This window comes from Mizuhopecten yessoensis, unplaced genomic scaffold (assembly GCF_002113885.1).
Source record: "Mizuhopecten yessoensis strain PY_sf001 unplaced genomic scaffold, ASM211388v2 scaffold10917, whole genome shotgun sequence".
Taxonomy (NCBI): domain Eukaryota; kingdom Metazoa; phylum Mollusca; class Bivalvia; order Pectinida; family Pectinidae; genus Mizuhopecten; species Mizuhopecten yessoensis.
This window is the reverse complement of record NW_018408786.1, coordinates 830,760-850,770: the sequence shown is the minus strand read 5'-3', so window position 1 is coordinate 850,770 and position 20,011 is coordinate 830,760. Positions and strand designations below refer to the sequence as shown.

Genomic DNA, 20,011 nt, shown 5'->3' with positions numbered 1-20,011 from the left:
TCCTCGTAAACGCCTTCCTTCAGTGACACAAGCTCGACCGGACAGTGACCTCCGAGGATGGACATATTTGGTTGAGCAGAATGTTGAAGGGAGGTGTTTCCTGTTGTCTGTACAACTGTGTTAGGGACTTTGATATTATTGTGGGTTTATGTCACGAGTACAAGTCAGACATGCAATATGTAGCAGATCTGAACAAGGTCAGTCGCCTGTATGGTTCAGTATTGAATGGTAGAATATTTTTCTACTCTTCGGGTGTGTGATTTTTGTTCTGACCGGTTGAATTCCCTTCCTGCCTGTTACACATTGTATGATGATCGAAAAAATTGAAAGTATTAAAGTATTAAACAAATAATAAATTATTGATACAATGATTAATGGAGTGATAAAAAGATAAATTTTGGACAGTGATGGTACAATGATTTATATGATATGTAGATTGTAATGGTAACACAGTAGTACAGACAGACCTTACTGTAGGTATCTTTGATGTGACGCACATACTAATGAAGGTATCAGTTTAAACTTAGTAACCTAGGTAACTGATGCTGGATGTATAACGATACTGCAGTACGGACATCCTAATTAAAACAGAAAAAATATTTAATTATGTTGATCACTTTGGAAGATACTTTTGTAAGTGTTTTACATAATTATGTTTTATCAACTTAATTACTCTTGTTGGCCAAGATACAAAGCTTGAGGGGTTTTTGATGTAGCAGGAAAAGGGAGTACCCAGAGAAAACCCACATAACCCGATACCTTTTCACATCTGATCGGGGAATCGAACCCTGGCCATCTTGATGAAAGGGGAGTGCGCTATTCACTGTACCATCTCACCACGCATACCTTTGCCTGTTAATGGTTTTCCACCACCTGCTTTTGTTGGCGGCATGCCTTTTATGATGTGCCTATGTAAAATCCATTCATATTGCCGTAGTGGTGATATCTGCGCCTGTTCAGGCTGAATGGTAATGTGCTGTTCTGGCCACAGGGAATTTCTCGTTCGTGTATTAAAGAGCCCTTATTGGTATCAAACAGCCTAGGATCTATCGGTTACAGTGTGTTTTGATGTAAATCTGTACTGAATGAGTTGTATTTAGTATGGATAATCGGATCCTAACGATACAAGCAGGCAAAACCAGATAAATGTACTGTCTAGTCAGTAAGACTCCTCATTACAAATCTATGACAATGAAGCTTAGTTTCCATGTATTTTGAAGTATGGTGACACTGTTGTTACGAGGAAGGGAAGTAACTCTAATGGAATCATTTGTTTGATGTCACATGCAAGATACATCTTTATGATGTCAATACTGACAATGACATGTACGAACAAATAAGATTTAATGGCAGACACTAAGCAGAGGCACAATGTGTTATCTACAAAGACACTAAAAGGACTTCATTTATGCATTGTTTGTACTTGGTGTCAATATTGGGAAATTCATAAAATCCTATAAATTACTCAAGATTATTGATTTTACTTGATCTCAATGCATATTTCATGCAAATTTTTACACTTGAGTTATTTGATGATGCATATTTATATTAATTGTTTATTTCATACATATCATTATAAATATATGATGCAACAGATATGTGATATACAGAAAAACCTGTTTTCACCTACATCTTGTTTTACCGGACATGATTTGTAAATAACCGGTCTCTGTCTTTAATCCCACCTTTACCATCAAACCCTCTTATCTGGACAAACAAATTGTTTCCACTTGCCAATAGAAAGGACAGTTTGCAGGAAAATGGATTTGTATTGAAAATTGATCGGTTTACCCTTTCCGATTCAGATTATAAATTCCGTAATCGATATAATCGGTTCATCATTGAAATCAAAGTATTTAAATGTCTTCTCTGTCAAGTATGCTTTGAAAGTCATATACTCTTGTAATTTATACTATATGATTGATAAATATGAAGTTGCTTGATTGATAATTATGAAAGAACGAATCCTTATAATGCAGTGAACAACTGTCTATTGTAGCAGTGATGCTCTCACTTTATTTTGGTTTTCAGTTCCTGAAAAATTGTAAACCAATTATGCAATCGATCATTGATCGGTTTACTACTTCCAATTACAGAGCTCTTAACGATTATGATTTTAAACCGATTGCCCATCAACAATTTGTTGATTCTGTCTTTGCCTTTAATAACATGCAACACATATATAGTGATTTATTAATGTTGTAGAGATGGATATTACAATTAAAATATATAATTATGAATGGAAATTTTCCGTGTCCTTGTTTTGCTTAACATTCATTATTAAACATATGCAACTTCAAAAAGTTTTCCTTTGAAACAGTGAACTATTAACCAAATGAGTTGTTTACTGCGAGATGTGTACATCAAAATATTTAATGATTTTAAGTAAACATACCAGTATAATGTTGTACGGTGAGATAAAGGTAGTCATCAAACTACATGATACATATAGCCCTCACACAATGCCATATAATACATGTACTTTTACCGTGTCCAAACTTTTTCTGATGCTGCAGTCTTAACATAGATACGCAAGAATTAACCACCATCTGCTGTGCGAGATGGAGAAACCGTAACTTCAAACCTCTTTGTTAAGGAAGAAACCTGGAAAACTTTCTTACATCTACAGGTTACTAAAATTCTATTTTCAAACAGGTATTTTGATCTCATTAATTGTGACGTCACGGCACATGTTCATCCAATCACACGAGGAGACAGAAAATCTCACATGAACAAAATGGTAGAATAATGTCCACTGATGTGAGAAATAGCTTGTTCAGTTGTCCAAAATAACAAGTTTCCATAATTATCTATTCAAGTAAATATATACATATATTACAGAATTGTGAAGCAGGTTTGTAATTTACGTGATGATCCTTTTCACATATTTGGGAGAGCCTACCTTGTATATTGTTTCACCTACCATGATGTGTTTACTGGGGAGGTAGTTAGTTGTTCATGATTCATAGCATGTGGAAAGTCACTTTGTTCTGTGATCGATGTTGAAGCATTTTCTGCCTTTGATAAACTAACCAACACACCATCAAACAGGCCGCCAGACAATAAAAGGAGTTTCAATCAGTTGTTTAATCTACCTGCCTAGGAAACAATTCCAGCGTGATTTACATGCTATATAAAAGATAGATGATGACAGTTAATCAAGGTGGAAATAAAGATATTAAAAGAATGCAGAAATACATTTCAATTTAAGCTTTGTATTTTTTTGGCGATATCTACGTAATAAATTTCACCTGAAATAGCCATTGGTCCAGAGTACCTTCAACATCTTTGTTCGCAAGTTAACTCCAATGGTTATTTTTGCTTTCCTATTGGGTTCCAGTTGAACAGATTTTAATCTATTCACCCCTAAAGTCACATTTGAACCTTACCAAATCAAAGCCTGGGCAAGTCCAGTTTTAATAAGTAGGGGTGAATGAGTTAATATCCCTTACCCATCCGATTGGCATGTGCTGCTTGGAATTTGCTTCACCTCTGTTAGGGAGCTTAGGGAAATTATCCAATTGGGAAATATGTATCCATATGCTATCTAACTAAATATTTATATGAATAAAAGATTTAAGATTGAGTTGATAAGGAGTATATATGTATGTTGTTGTTGATATTACGGATATCAGAGATGAGAATAAATAAGACGGACTCAAAAGTTGTATGATTCCAAATCTTATTTTATGGTATAGATTTAATGGTATTCTTCAGCATAGATAAAACAAAGTAGAATTTTCTTTTATTGCACTGTACACAAGCTTAGTTTATAAAGCAGCGTCGTTGACCAGAAATTCTCACGACAAACATTTGTGTCCATTGGATCCCATCTGTTTTACCATCTTACATAACAAATAGTACACAAATTTACTGGCACAATTCAGTGATTTGATATTGATTTAGTTCAAATTATTACCCAGCGAATCTGTCATGATAGTTCTAGCGAAAGAAATTACAGTTACTGCATTACACTGGACTACCTTAACCCTTTCACCCCTAGGTACCTTTAGTAGACTCTACCATACATTTATGTGGACGAATCTATTGTGGTCAACAGTGGTGAAAGGGTTTATTTAAAATTACTGCAATTAATGTCTTTAAAGATTACTGAAAGTTTTAATAATGAAATATGTTCAGGCTGAGTGGAATACATTACAAAATATTTAGGAAGAGTTACCATTTTAACTGATTCGCCCCTGACGACACATTTGAACCCTTCCTATTCAAAGGTTGGAATAGTTCATTATGAAATTTCAGGGGTGAATGGGTTAAGGGATAGAAGTAAAAAGTCTTCTAACTACCTGTGATAAAATGTTATTTTATAATCACCGTTGATGTAATACTTTTGGAGGGAAGCTGGCAATCAATAAATATCGCAGCACATGTAAAAAGTAAACAAAACGATCCAACACACATTTAGATGTCTCCTTCCTCTAGGAGGTAATGAAAAGGTCAAAACAGAAGCACTTCTACACATAAAATCCTAGTACATATTTATAAATACCTAGAGCTGCAAATCATTACAAAAGTAGAACCGTATACATGTATATATATGTCATCTCAAAGATACACTTTTATACGGTTTTAGTAAATAACCAACTTTTGTATTACAGGAGTGTGGATTGTAATATCAGCCAAAAAAGCCAATCTAAACTACTTATACACTTTTACAAAGTTTTAGGACACAAACCTAAGAAACTTTGTAAACTGGACTGGTTTGTATGACAAATGGATGTTTCAGAGCAGCTAACTAGACAAATATTGTAGATGAAGACCCATTCAACAAAGAAATAAAGATATATACTTCAGAACCTGTGTTAACTGTACACCACCAGTTTGAGTTCATACACGTTTGATTTACAGAGGAATGTATACTAGGGAGATCTACCGTTAGTTTGTACTAGTTTCCTGATAACACATGTACAATTAACAAAAATAATACATGTACCGGTATATACAGCAGGACCTACTGAAATGTCTGGTTCATACAGGTTTTCTGATAACACCGGTTCAATTAACAAAGGTCTGGTTTATACAGGTTTTCTTATAACACAGGTTTAATTTAGAAATATACACCATTTGACCCAGTTGAATTAGGTCTGGTTTATACAAGTTTTCTGATAACACAGGTTCAATTTAGAAATATACACCATTTGACCCAGTTGAATTGGGTCTGGTTTATACAAGTTTTTTTAACTAGACAGGTAAAACTGACTAGAAAATATATAGAGTTGGACTTAATTCGTTGAAGGTTCGGATTATGAAGGTTTTCTTATTTCACTTATTCAATTAACATAGAAATAAACGCACTGGAACCAAGGCCCTGCTCAGTTAATGCTCATTGGGCATCGACAGGCTAATTTGCTGGCCTGCCAAATTGCTCAATTTAAATAAATATAATGGTGGCAAGTTTCCTGGTGTATGCCAAATCTTCCAGTCTTGCAAGAGCAGGCAATATCGGCCGATGGTCAGCTATATAAAGAAGGGAGCTTATGTAAACATTTCTAAATGTGTTAAGACTAAGCGATTTATGATTGGTCTTTTCAATGTCTGCCTAATGTTGTGAGTGCTTGTAAAGTATCAAATTATCTCTAAAAGGATGCATAGGACATTTTCAAATTCTTCATCACAGATGTATAACCACCTGTATGTGGCTTATATGTAAATGCAATGCTATGTTAAATTTTGCACTCAATTCAAATATCAGCCAGTCACATACCGTGACATATATGTCTCCCTTCATTTGAAGGGGAGACATATATAATTAACAAAATGAACAGGCCCCTAGGAAGTTGAATGATAAAAAGACTTGGCCTAGATAGGTTATACAGTGTAAATCGGGTTAATTATTAAGAGTATTTGAACTGTACATTGCGGACGGGGAGATAGACACCACTAACCAACCTTGACGAGCGATGCTAAGTAACAAGTATTAGGTATTAAATAGTGTACTATGTCCATCTTATTAACAGGCTAATGCTTTTTAAACATTTAATGTTTTACAGAGTAGTGAATAAACAATTTTCAATGCTATAATTATCTACCACAAGCAAATGACATCTTATTAATAACACTTATCTGAATAAAATAATCACCAATTTGAAGTATAAATTACATAGTAATGTACTTATGTGTACAATTAAGAATGGCAGAGAGGTTTAAAGACGTAAAAATAACTCTGTGACAAAAAATAATGGATTGAAATCAGATGATAAGAAATATGAAAGTCTCATTGAGCAGTTAAATACAGCATACAGTCATGTTGGCATACACACAGAAATGTACAATGACACAATCATACAAAATAATCTAACATGTATCATTTTATATATGGAAAGTGAAAGTAAACGTTTGTTTCATAGTGATGTTTAAGTGGAAGAATAACTTGTCCAGCACTTTTAATATCATTTGTGAACAAACAGTTTGTACAGAGAGGTATTCTAGGAAACAGTTTATATCTATATATATATTAAAATATGTACATTAATATTATGGGAATACTGTAATATAGATTTTTTTACTAAACTAATTATACATATAATTTAAAAAGGAAAAATTTCTAACACCAAAAAATATATATCTGATATACCTATATATATATAGACACAATATTCTGACAACCTTAGTGTAATGTCACAATAGTCATTTCAACAGTAGACTAATAGCACTGAGCAAGACTCAATATATACAATGGTCAAACTAGCAATGAACTCGGAACACTTATGACTGTACATAGAAATCAAGCTAAAACTGGATCTTTACAAAATTTACATGTATATAAACATATTCATTGATGTTCCGGAGATAAATTTAATATCTTTATATCAATTGTATCAATCCAACACTTTTCTAAGAGAAAAGAAAAACTCCATTTAATCAAAATACTGAAACTTAGTCTTCACAGTAAAATTTTGAGCTAGATTGTCCACCAATATCTTGTGGACATTGTGATGTCAAGATGTTGTCCTTGTTTGAAATGAATTAAGAATAAGAAGAAACAACCTATCGGTAGATTTAAGGGTTCCTTCAGGTAGCAGTGTACAGTAGAGGGTTGTGGCCATGGGTGATATTTTTGTTAAATGGCTAACCCCTGTATAATGATATGTAAAAAAAATATAAAAATAAAACTGTACTAAAATTGGTATAAGCATGATGAAGTGGGCTATGTGAGCTTCACATTTGTAAAAAAGAAAGAAGATTTCTTTGGTTCGAGAATAAAATTTTGGCCATAATACGAAAGGGTGCGTACACATGAAAAGCTAGCTTTACAGGAGGTAAAATTTTGACAACAGCACACGACGCAAAATTGCAAAAAATCAAGTTCTACAATTTTACTGCGACCCAGATAATTCTGCAACCAGGTAGGTAATCTTTAATTTCAGACAGAGCTTAGGAAAAAAATTACTACTTGCGGGGGTCAAATTTTGGGTTAAAAATAGCATTTTTTGGCATTTTTTGGTAATTTTTGATGTGGTAACCATGGTTTTCACACAAGTGACATACATAGAAAAAAGAGGTTTATACACTTCTCAGTGCTTTATATGTATTGTAAATGTAATGCAGTTTACAAATATATATACATGTATACATGTGTTGTGTAGGGTAAATCCGCTGTGTTTACATTTCCTCGACATGTGCCTTGTTTATCAGAGTCGGGCCATTTCTACTGTATTCTGCTACCTCATCCCAAAACAATAGTCAGATAACAGTTGTTATCAAACTTGCCCGAACTTTCATGGTTATTAATTTTTTAATCAGTTTCATTTAAAAGTAAATAATTACTAAAGATATTGAGCAAACACTGCATCCAAATCTATATAAAAGGGCCATAACTCCAAAAACAAGTATAGGTCCCAACAATGGAGAAGAAAAAGTACAGAAATTACCTGAAAATAATTACAACGTATTGCTCATCAAAACAAAAAACACAGGTCACTTACAGGTATGATGTGTGACAAAAATCAACCTTAGATGTAACAGCAGTTTTGTGAGCTTGTGTGAAACGGAAACCACAGCCTGGAAACACATACCCTTTGATGACAAGTAGATCATAAATATAGGTCAATGTAACCTAGGTATAGAACACCACACATCTTCACCCGTGGGTGTAACAGCACAGTACGTAAGGTTAACCTGCATGAATATACAAGGGAACTACGGCTTTGAAATAATTGTCACGGCTGAATAGTTGGACAAACAAGATGAATACTATATACCCCCCCCTTACTTTTTTCAGGGAGGGGTATATTAACTTCAAGTACAGTAGTCATATCAAAAACATCAATAACAAAGATTCCTGAAGACATGAAAAGATTTCTGAACACATAGAATTGAAATATGCAAGACTCCACTGCTTGCACATTTCACAATTTTGCCAGCGAACTCGCAATATTTCGCCACGTATATGTACAATGGAGTCTTGTTATATTGTTGACTATTTAGTGTCCGAGGTAAAACAATCAGTGTTTCCAGTCCTGGTACCCTAAACTGCATGGATTTTCTCTTCCAAAGATATCTTTAGTACAATTATGAGCTGGATACAATCTTGATAAGGTTTTTTTATGTAGAACCATGGATAGAAGTATTCGGTACAGTATTCCAGACAATGGTTAACAGTAATGACTATTATAACAGTAGATTTGGTTGGAATCGTGAACAGGAATGTGGGCCACGTCCAGTACCGGTGTCTGGTACCCAAAATGGTATAAATTTTACTTAAACGTTATGTCACTTACTCTTGTATATATTAATTATTTGAATGTACTGCACATTGATATATACATGAAATAAATAAAATCGTACACATATCTTACGATATCTACTTTGAAATATTTATATATTCAACGTAACTTCTACACATATGTAAATATATACTTCACTGTAAAAATCTTCTCTTCAAATTTTCGAATTACAAATTTCTACAACCCGTCGATCATGACACACAATCATCCTCTGAGGATTCTCCTTTGTACAGAGGGTTTGGACTGCGATAGGGCATACTGGCTGACCTTCCACTTCTAGTCTCGACACAGTTTGTTCGATTTCCTTCTGTAAAAGTGTTTGATTTCCCTCGACCAATTCTATAATCACTTAATTCCACGTCCTTATTGATGAATCTGTTCCCAGATCCATCTGTTGGCGAGTCAGCAGCTTCGGAATTTTCCTCACTACTCATGTAAAACATCTTGCCCTTACTGCCCTTTCTCGCCCCCTGGTGTTTGGCGTCGGAGGACTTTTTCTCGGGGTCTGACTCTGGCGAGGTTGACGATGGTTCCTCCATGTAATGGTTCTCTGTAATCTCAACGTTGTCCTCCTCAATCAGAGCCTGTGAGAATTTTAACGTTCCCTTCAGCACGTCCCGCACCTAAAACAACATGCAGAGATAGGGTTTATGTCAATAGTCAAAATTACAGAACTACATAACAAATGTCAGTAAGCATGTATATTAAAGATACAAAATTATGTGAGCATTCGGTCTTTATCAATATTCAAATTCCTAGAACGTCTGATATTTCATTATAACTATTCTATAAAGAAGGCCCTGGACATACCTAACATGGGTATGATTGCTCTTCATTGTAACATATCGTAACTGAAAGGAGCATCATAAAATCTTTTTCATATTGGTATAGTAAAACCTCTTTAAAACTCCTCTCATTGGCATAGAGTCAAATTTCAATATACAAAATGTAATGCTACTTTTTCCATTTTCCATTTACTACAGAAATATATTAAGTTCACACTTCCTTTTTTCTAAATAATTCCTTTATGCTTCTCTTGATTTATCACCAAATCCATATTTCACTGAAAGGGGGCAATATACCAGACTTTTTACTGTGCAGAATTTATATAAAGCTGTGTGTTTCATTTCCGGTTTGACACCTGGGATGATTGCCCGCCTTACCTGTCTGACACTCAAGATGATTACTTAACTTACCTGTTTGATACCTGAGATGATCACCTAACTTATATAATTACCTGTCTAACACTCAAGATGATTACCTAACTTACCTATTTGACACCTGCAATGATTACCAAACCTATACCTGTCTGACACCTGAAAGGATTACCCAACTTGTTTGTTTGACACCTGCAATGATTACTGAACTGACCTGTTTGACACAAGAGATGATTACCAAACTTACCTTTTTGACACAAGAGATGATTACCCAACTTACCTGTTTGATTGACACCTGGGATGATTGCCCAACTAACCTGTCTGACACCCAAGATGATTACTAAACTTACCTGTTTGATACCTGAAATGATTACCAAACTTACCTGTCTGACACCCAAGATGATTACTAAACTTACCTGTTTGATACCTGCGATGGCAAGGAGGATCTCATCCTCACCCTGCAGTGTGTCCTGCTGCTGTAGTTCATGCTGGAGACGGGCTGTAAACAGTTAAATACAACATTATTACAGGTAAAATACAGGTAAGCAAACACAGAAATTAACTTGCACAGCTCACCTGCTATTTAATGATGTTACAATATTTTAGTAACACTCCAATGCTACAGGCAGTCGGGTGGACGGGTAATGGGTAAGGGGCGGAATGGGTAAACATATCATCTGTCCCTCTGTCTGCCTGTAGTATTAGAGTTGTATTTAGTTAAATGTCGAGATTTTTTCTGGCAGCTGACTTTAATGACTTGGCACATTTAGGCTTAGTGAATTCTTTTCAGCGGTTTAGAATTGAGACACCGGTCATTTGCACTCTTTGCTTTACAAAGCAAAAAGACATTTCCGAAAGCTCAAAAAATAAGTTTTCAATAACTATTTGTGTTCCAAACAAACTTCACATTTGTGATACATCTCAGCACGAGACCTTAGTGGATTTTAAATTGGCCCAAGAAATAAAAAAATAAACATGTCATTGAAATGAACAAACTTGTTGCCAAAAGACAAATAGCACGACTCTTAGCAAAATGTCATTTGAAGAAAAAGTTGGCAAATAGAAAACAGACACCACACCATATGACACAATTGGCCCTAAAGACCAGGCAAAGTGACAGCTTCCGGTTTCTTAGTGACTTACATATATGGACGTCCAGTTTACTGGCACAGTAGTTACACATAGCCTCCTTCTTCGACAGCTGGCTATGTAGTTCCCCAACCTGATTCTCATACTCGTCTTGTTCCTGCAGCATAAACATGTATCACACATACTTCAGATTTGATTGAAACAATTAAAAGCTTTGGGGGTATATCAAATATATATAGATCAAGTCAAAAGTGGACATTTTAAGTTATTTCCTCAACAAATTGAACAACTCAAGCTAGAGCAGTACTCAGTTAACACTTAATGATGATAACTTGGTTTGGTTTGTTTGTGTTTTACGTCCTATTGACAGCTATGGTCTTTTAAGGACGTGCCAGGTTTTGATGGTGGAGGAAAGTCGGATTTCCCGGAGAAAAGCCACCGACCTACGGCCAGTACCTGGCGACTGCCCCATGTATGCCTCGAACCTGCGACCCAGTGTAACGATGATAATAACGGGAGTAACAGTGGTGTATCATTTGATGAGGGCACCTATACCTGATACGAATGGATTTTTCTATCTTTAAAAAAGATTTACCCATTAAACTAGAAAATGTATGCAAGACATGAATGCTCCCGTCACCATGTGAAATTAGTTTCAGTGTTTGATGTTCCATTAATTGTAGTGTTAATATTGAATCAGGACGGGACACGACGGGAAGGGACGCAACGGGGCAGAACACGACAGGACGGGACGGACATGGGCAACACTATATGCCCCCCCCCCCCCCCCCCCCCTCCCTTTTTTATGGCGTGGGCATAAAAAATATCTACCTTAGCTTGTACCAGTGGTAACTTATCCATCCCACCATTCAACAATCATATAGCGTGAGTAAGTGACCTGAAAACCTTCCTATTACTATTTATAAATAACAGCATATTTTACAAGAATGGCATAAAACTTCAGACATTTTCACTTGCACTAGGTACTATACTTTAAGAATACATAATTGATATTCTGCTACACCCCTTGAACATTGGGATCAATGGGAAATCACTAAATATCAGTCTATTTACATTTTAAGGTAACTTGTTACAACACTGTGATAATAATTTGTATATATAATGTCATAATACATTCAATAACCGAGATTGAGGAAATTTTTTGGACCCGAACCTGTTTGGCTGACTTTTTGCCTTTCTTGCGAGCTCGTGGCAAGGTGGCGAACTGTGACACACCGCCGTTGGCCGAGTCACCATCGTCGGGTGTGTAGGCCATGGGACTGTTGTCCATAGATCGATTGCGTGTGTCCATCCGGGCGAGACTGGCCGCCGAGGGGGTGGAGCGGAACACAGAGTCCTCTACCTGTGACAGACTCGCTGAGGATCCACGCTTCTTCTGGGGGTACTGGGGGCTGGCTGTGGGGGCACAGAAACAGTGTACAAGGTCAACATTGATATCAGTACACGTTCTCTGTCATATAGAACAGGATGTCATCTTAGCAAGGAATATTTATTCACCTATAATTAGATCTATTTCCAGTTTTTCCATCAGCAATTTTGTAAACTTTGGATATATTTTTAAGCCTTGAGTTAAACTTAATCTTTTCTTATCTCTTTATTCTAACAAATACTTTGATTTATTACCTACAAAAATATTTTTCCCTCTCCTTTCTTTATTTTCAACTCCTTTTTTTGTATCATATAAATGTTAACTAATCATCACTAAAATAAATGAAGTAAGTCTGTCATAGTAAAAAATCATTAACATTGAAATACATGTACATGATTCATGTGTTACAGTGAATAATATTAAAACTTTGATTCATTGCCTGAAAAAAAATTTGACTAGTATATTTACAATTTACGCCATTTACGTTAAAATACAATATTTGATAATTGTTAAAAAGGGAATATTTTGTGTTTTTAATTGTTATTGTTTCTTTGCAAGTTGATTTCATCGCAGGACTTGCGAGGCATGTGATTGTCACGTGATCGTAATTGACATAGCGCGGCAAAATATTTTTTTACGCTTACGGGACAAAATGTTACACTACTTCCCCTTGCAAAATAAGTAAATCATGACTATTTATATCACTTCTTTCATCCTATTGACTGTAACATTACGATATCGTTAGCTAGGATGTAATATAAAGATAGTTCTTAGGAATATGCTTGAAGTTATTTGAAAGTGAAAGTAGAATTTACATACTGATCATTATGATGGCAAAATAAACTCTTCTCGAATTTTTCCAACACGCTGAGATAAATAACAAGTAACAAATTATTTCAGTTATTAATTTATCTTTTTGTATTTATATTTTTCCATGTTTCCACATCAATCTGTGTCTTATTAATTATATAATATAGGGAATCTCACTTCGGGTTCGTTCAGGCAACATAAAAACGGTCGAAAACAGCTTGATCGGCTATTATGATATATCGGTTATTATAATATTTTTCTCTGGCAAATAGAATATCATGATAAGCAGTTTCCACTGTAATGGCAATAAGATACTAGCAGTATAATTGCTGAAGCTAATATATTGGCAATGGTTATATTGCTACATAGGTGTCGAGCTGGATTTTCAAGTTGCGTTATATATTATTAGTGTTGAATATACTGACGGCAATGTATTTTTTATCATATCTCATGTCATTTCACCACAGCTAAATACTGGCACTGTACATACTATCTTACCTACTGGGCACCTTGACATTCCACAGAATATATAACATCCACAACCATTTAGTTATTAGTAAAATTAAAACCATAAATAAATTAATCTTGACAGTTGTATTAGTATAAATAGAACAGATTTGGCACTTAATTGATAAATGTAGTTACCACAAGCAAATATACATGTTGTTATTTTAAAGAATGGTACTAAATATAATCATTTACTTCAATTTTTTTTTCTTCTCAATGTGAAAGAATTTGTGATGGGTGGAAACAGGAAATTAAGGATGGAATTGTGATCCTATAGGATTACCAAGGGGGGTAAGTTACATGCTCACAGTGAGAAAGGCAAGTCAGATCAAGTGAAATGCTGTGTGTCAAAAAACACATGGTTTTAACCATTTTTACCTGTTTCTGATAACATAGTTTGTATACTGGCAGGCACAGTATTCCATTTCTCTGTAGTAAAAATTGATGAAAATATTCTCAACAAAGTACATCTTTCTTGGTAATATAAAACATTTGTTGAGGTAAAAAACGTTTTTAAAAAGGAGACGTGCTTGTCTCTGGGTGGTTATATTATCCATAAGCATTCAGGGCAAAGGATGAAAATAAAATATTGTGCATGATAATATGTAAATTACAGTGAATGAGAATTTGATAAAAGATGTAAATGATAAACAAAATAATTGAATGCTCAAATAAATCAACCAGTCCAGTGATTTTTCTACCTAGTTTTGTAGCCGAATACAGGCTCCATCCACTAGCAAAGAAATGCTTTCTTTTCTCAAAATGAAGAAAATTGGTTAAACGATCTCCCTGGTTTTGATGAAAATATTGCTATATTTTCCAATTAATGTTGAAACACAGGTATCTGTAAAATTTAGACAGAAAACACTGCCAACCATCTGTAAGTAAGAAACCTCCAATCATTTCCTGTTTGAGATATCTTTGGAAGCATTGAGTTATTATCCTACTTCCCGAGTCTGAAGAAAGATTCCATGTAGTTAACCTAATCTGTTTAAAACATCAAACAATTTGTATACATTTACGGGACAACTGATATAAACAGAAACAGAATCATTCTACAAAAGACTTCTACAAAGGGAGATAATGAAGTTTGACAAAGAAAAGCTCAATACATGAACCAACAAATATTTCTGCCTGAACAGAAAAAAAATATAAAAAATATTGGGTGGAAATGAAAATCCTATGAAAAATGAAACCCCTCTCCAATCAAAAGGCCGTTAATCCCATAGTTCACCTGGAGAGATGTCTGTTTCGAGGTTCATGGGTACGCTGGAGGATTTATACATTTTCTGGCTCTGAGACATGCTCAGGGTCTTTGGCCGCGAACCCATTTTGCGTGTAAATGATGAGAAACTCGTACTCAATGTCCCAGCAGCTCGTCCTTTGTTAGTAGCAGGCTGTTCATTGGCTGAAATAAACACAGGTAAGGACGGCAGAGGTCAGTCAAGGTTAAGTAGAGGCTTGGTTGGCATGGTTACTGTTTCATTGCATGCTCCAGGGTTAGGATGGTTGGTTTTAATTTTTTTTTATTCTGATTTTAAAATGTATTCACAGCAAGTGTAAGTATGAAAACAACAATCAATGTAATTTTTTGTGTAAATAGTTTCCCAACTGTTATACCCATATAACTAAAGGAGTCAATTTACTATCAGTGAAGATTATAGGCAAAGCATGTTACATAACATTAGAAATATATGTACTAGGTCCAAGCTATACAAATGTTTCTTGAATTAAGGAAATTTCTGAATGAGCTGTTCCATTGCTGGCTGAAAGTCAAGAAACTTTTCTAAACTGAATATTTTTCCTAAATTCCAGCAATATTTTTTTAAGCAATAGAAAAGCTAAAAAAAATCCCTCAAGTCAAGGAGCATTTCTGGAACACTGGGCCCATATCCATGAAACCATACTCATACTCAAACTCAGATTTTGTGCTTAAGTCGAATTTCTTGTTCTAAAGATTAATAACTAAGTCACAATTTGTCAATGATACAGAATAATTTTGGTGAGATATAAAGCTGAACACAGTTTTCAATGTTAATGCTTGACTTTTTGACCGTATTACATGATTTAAACGCTGTTACAAGAAAGCTGGCTTGAGTACGGAATCTATCCTTGAGCAAGAGAACGGTTTCCTGAATACCATGGCCCAAGTGTCAGAATTCTGTATAAACATGGACATCTGATTGTCACATCAATGATGTGCAATAAATGCTAGATATGATATGCCAAAGCAGAGTACAATTTCTTATGACTCCAATTAATTATTGGCACACAGCAGCAGCAGCAGAAAGCACTGGCTAAACTTGAATATATATTGTATATATGTTGTGAAGCATATAAAATAACTTTTTTTGTTGTTCATTAATTAACAGCATTTAAAACTTAACATTATTATGTGATATTTAAAATGTGTAGACAACTGCAGCTTTGAGGTTAGAAATGACAATCAAGTTGAAAACGACAGTTGAGAAAAATGCTCCAAACGAGCCACAAACAAGGAACTTACTACATACTTCTACGTGGTACATTATCTATGTGCTCAGATAGTCTACAACTCCCCCCAGTTTGATTCCTACATGGTTGAAACGTGAACACTAAAGATGTGTAAAAAGTATGAATCTGTCTAGAGATAACTGGGGTGCACACTCACCTCGGGACACAGGTTTCTGCGGTTTGTTTGTGACAAGCTGATTCACTGTTTGGACAGTGTAGTTTGGTGGACGTGGATAGTTCTGTAAAAAAATAAAATCACAGTATTATAAAAACTCCTAAATCAACACAATTAAAACTTTACTTTATGCATATTTTTATTTCTTATCAGACTACAGGCGACGATGATCAGACTACAGGCGACGCTGACCAGACTACAGGCGACGATGATCAGACTACAGGCGACGATGATCAGACTACAGGCGACAATGATCAGACTACAGGCGACAATGATCAGACTACAGGCGACGATGATCAGACTACAGGCGACGACGAAGATCAGACTACAGGCGACTCATCGTTTTCCTAATTTAATAGCAGTAGCTAGACTAGAAGCTATATATGGCCGAAAGTAATCTGCAATCTGATGATAATCATGTCATGCTAAACAAGTCACAGTTTTCATTGATAATACTCAATGTGCATTAAGAATTGTTTACGTTTGGCTCACGAAGATACCGTGCTTTCTCTATAAGGTAATGGACGTCAGCCACAGGAGGGAAGCGCATCAGACAGTTGAGGCATTGTGGGTAATCACTCGCCAACACTGTAAAAACAACAAGGTATATGACCACCATCAATAAAACAACTGAAGAGATTGATCTTTCTGACTATTCTCTGTTATATTTTCAATTTGAAGGACAAATAAACTTAGAGTTAGAATTTTAGAAGTGATACTTTATAGCTAAGGGTTTCCACTGCAAACAACATCAGATTCCATGCAATCAGTTTTGGAAGATATTTAAAAAACGAACATAGAGGGCAAGTTTCAAATCTGTGCTAAACCCTGCTACGAGTATACTGAGTTTCAATGGTAGCTATTGAGGATCTTATGGAAGACTAGCATTGTTCCTCTAAATCATCTATCTTACACAGAGTTATACAGTCCGCCAGTTGTATATTGAAGGATCACCAGAAACAAGAATATATCATTAAATAATCTGTAACATTTCTTTCATAGTAATATGATACCAGTAATTATTTTAACACACTGCCTCTGTGCAGCACGAAGAATTCAATTGATCTTTATGTAACTGTAAAATTTATTTTTACAACAATTATGAAACAAATGAATGCAGTTTACATGAATCACTATTGTGGGCACAGATGACGTGTGCAGAGGGTCTTAATATTCACATAAGCAAATAGATATGTACATAGCAAACACTGCCGTTTAAATTTTAGCTTGGATCAAATCGATTGTGGTGTCACTCGACATGCTTTTGTCATTCTTCTACACTTTGTGCTCTTGTTTGATGCAATTGTGTTGATTGGACATTCATCAGTCTTATTAATCAAATTATAAAATCACTCGACATGGACCTTACTTACACAAATCTCTGATGTATAACAACATAGAAGCAAAGACATAGTCAACCAGGTCAAAACCAATTCCATCCGCAAATAATGCGTCCCACAAAACCAGGAGGTCCTGCATGGGGAACTCTCGACCAAACAGGAGGCGAACCCAGCGTCTACAACGGTGAATGTATATGATAAACGTTAGAAAAACATATTCAAATGGTGGCAACACTTACCACATTTATGAAACTCATCTAAAAAATTTTCATTTAAGCTTGCCAGGTTGACATTTGAAACAGTGACTTGTTTAAGATTCTGATTAAATGTAAAATGAACCTGTGTAATCAGAAATCCTGTGTATTATGGCTGGAGCTACTGGTCATGATTATGATTGGTTACACAGCTGCCAGTGTAATACTAGCACTTCCAGTGTAATTACTAGCAATCATATCTCCATATATTTCATTCATTTGTGGAATAACTCTTCACTTGTACTGTGTCACATGACACTTGCACTGTCTAGGTACTTGTGTGGTTTCCATGGTTACACTAGAACTACAAACAAAAGAGCAATTAATATGTGAATGGTTTACCAATTGTCGGCTGGATAACCGAACTACTAGGTAGTGAAGTATATGTTGGTTTGGTTTGGTTTAATATTGTTTAACTTGATATTAACAGCTTAATTCATTTAAGGATGCGCCTCCATGTGTGTTGTGCAAGCGTGTATGTGTGTATGTGTGCCTGAGACAGGGTATGTTGGTCTATTTGCATCCTTGTGATAGAATCCCCCGAACAAACAAACAAACAAATGACTAAACAGACTCTTGTCCAACTGTATGAGAAAACCATGAAAGTTGATGTCAGTGACAGTAATCTGGAAACCTAAATCTGGGAAAGAAAGTTTTACAGTAACCTTTGACCTAAAATTTGTATTTTCTGTGACACGATCTGTGAACTTTGACCTACATTCCGTAAATCTGTGGAGCAATATCCAGCCTCTCTAGGTGGAGGTGAAGTTCTGGGTCAAACTTCTTCAGGATATAGTCATGGACACGGGTCAGTTTGGACACGATAGCGATGGACGAGTTCGTATCCTGTGCACGTGAAAACAAGGTCACTGTGACCTTTTCCTTTGTCTGCAAGGTCAACAAGTAATCTTTAAAGAAAATATAACAATAACAAAACAAGAAATTCCTCAATCAATAATCAAGGGCAATGATAGGCCAATCTCTTATAAATTTATATATTTTGAAGAAATAAATAGGCAATACTACAGGAATTTCTTTATAAAGAAAAAACCATCGTTCAAAATTGTCTTACAACATTAGTAAAACAGACTTTTCCCTACGGAAGCTGTTTCCATGGATACCTTTGGGACCAGGATGTCCTTGGAGTTGTACCACGGTTCTACTGTATCCATGATCTGACACAGCATGGCACTGTTAACATAATAAAATAGGGTACAAGGGTCTTGTAACATCAAACAAAACGTCAAATATTGGAATTTGTTTTGAGAAAATAAAGTTTTCATTTTTCACAACTGTTATCTACATACTGACATTCACTGTTCATTATGAAACTACTGCACCATGGGATACTTTCACCCTGTAAACTTTTGCCCTACGCTGGTAAAATACATATTTGCCTATAGTGTTAATTTTGCCTTTCAAAATGCGATTATTTTATCTCTAATGTTATAGATAAATTTGTCCTCAATACTGAGGGCAAAAAGACACAAGTACAGTAATATGCCACTACAGTACTAAAATTAACCCTTTCACCACTGTAGACCAAAATGGACTCATCCAGATCAATGCATGGTAGAGTCTACTAAAGTCACATAGGGGTGAATGTGTTAAGACAGCTGATTGTTTGATTACATGAAAAATAATTTCTTTACATCAATGAAAATGTATAAAAGGCGATGGCGAAACAGTAGAGTACAAACTTTCTGTACAGATTTCTCTTCTGCTCAGAACCTATAAACAGTGTAGGTAATTTAAATTTACAAACTAACTACATTTTGATTGTTAAAATACGTTTACATTTCTAAAACTGTGGAGATTTGGTTATTCTCTAAACTGATTTAGCCTCAAGACTTAAAGTTTAATGTGACCAGTGCTTGTGATAAGCTCTGTGACACATGTCTACACGATAACGCTAGTATGTCTCTGTGACACATGTCTACACGATAACGCTAGTATGTCTCTGTGACCCATGTCTACACAATAACACTAGTATGTCTCTGTGACCCATGTCTACACAATAACACTAGTATGTCTCTGTGACACATGTCTACA

General features: G+C 35.3%; 1 protein-coding gene across 9 annotated transcripts in view; it reads right to left on the bottom strand.

Annotated features, from left to right (window-relative positions):
* Positions 1–7,610: 7,610 nt before the first annotated feature.
* LOC110463575 (TBC1 domain family member 5-like) overlaps positions 7,611–20,011 on the bottom strand; it is a 60,800-nt gene continuing 48,399 nt past the window's right edge. For 5 of the 9 annotated variants that reach the window (XM_021518279.1, XM_021518284.1, XM_021518280.1 and 2 more), the window contains 11 exons: positions 19,081–19,150; positions 18,678–18,847; positions 17,739–17,881; positions 16,847–16,953; positions 16,348–16,429; positions 14,932–15,105; positions 14,076–14,126; positions 12,165–12,406; positions 11,045–11,147; positions 10,318–10,400; positions 7,611–9,367 (listed from right to left, as the gene is read on the bottom strand). In XM_021518279.1, the coding sequence (XP_021373954.1) occupies positions 8,936–9,367; positions 10,318–10,400; positions 11,045–11,147; positions 12,165–12,406; positions 14,076–14,126; positions 14,932–15,105; positions 16,348–16,429; positions 16,847–16,953; positions 17,739–17,881; positions 18,678–18,847; positions 19,081–19,150 (1,657 nt within the window). In that variant the 3' untranslated portion in view covers positions 7,611–8,935. The remainder of the gene's footprint in view (positions 9,368–10,317; positions 10,401–11,044; positions 11,148–12,164; positions 12,407–14,075; positions 14,127–14,931; positions 15,106–16,347; positions 16,430–16,846; positions 16,954–17,738; positions 17,882–18,677; positions 18,848–19,080; positions 19,151–20,011) is intronic. The other 4 variants (XM_021518285.1, XM_021518288.1, XM_021518286.1 and 1 more) reach the window with 3 other exon arrangements.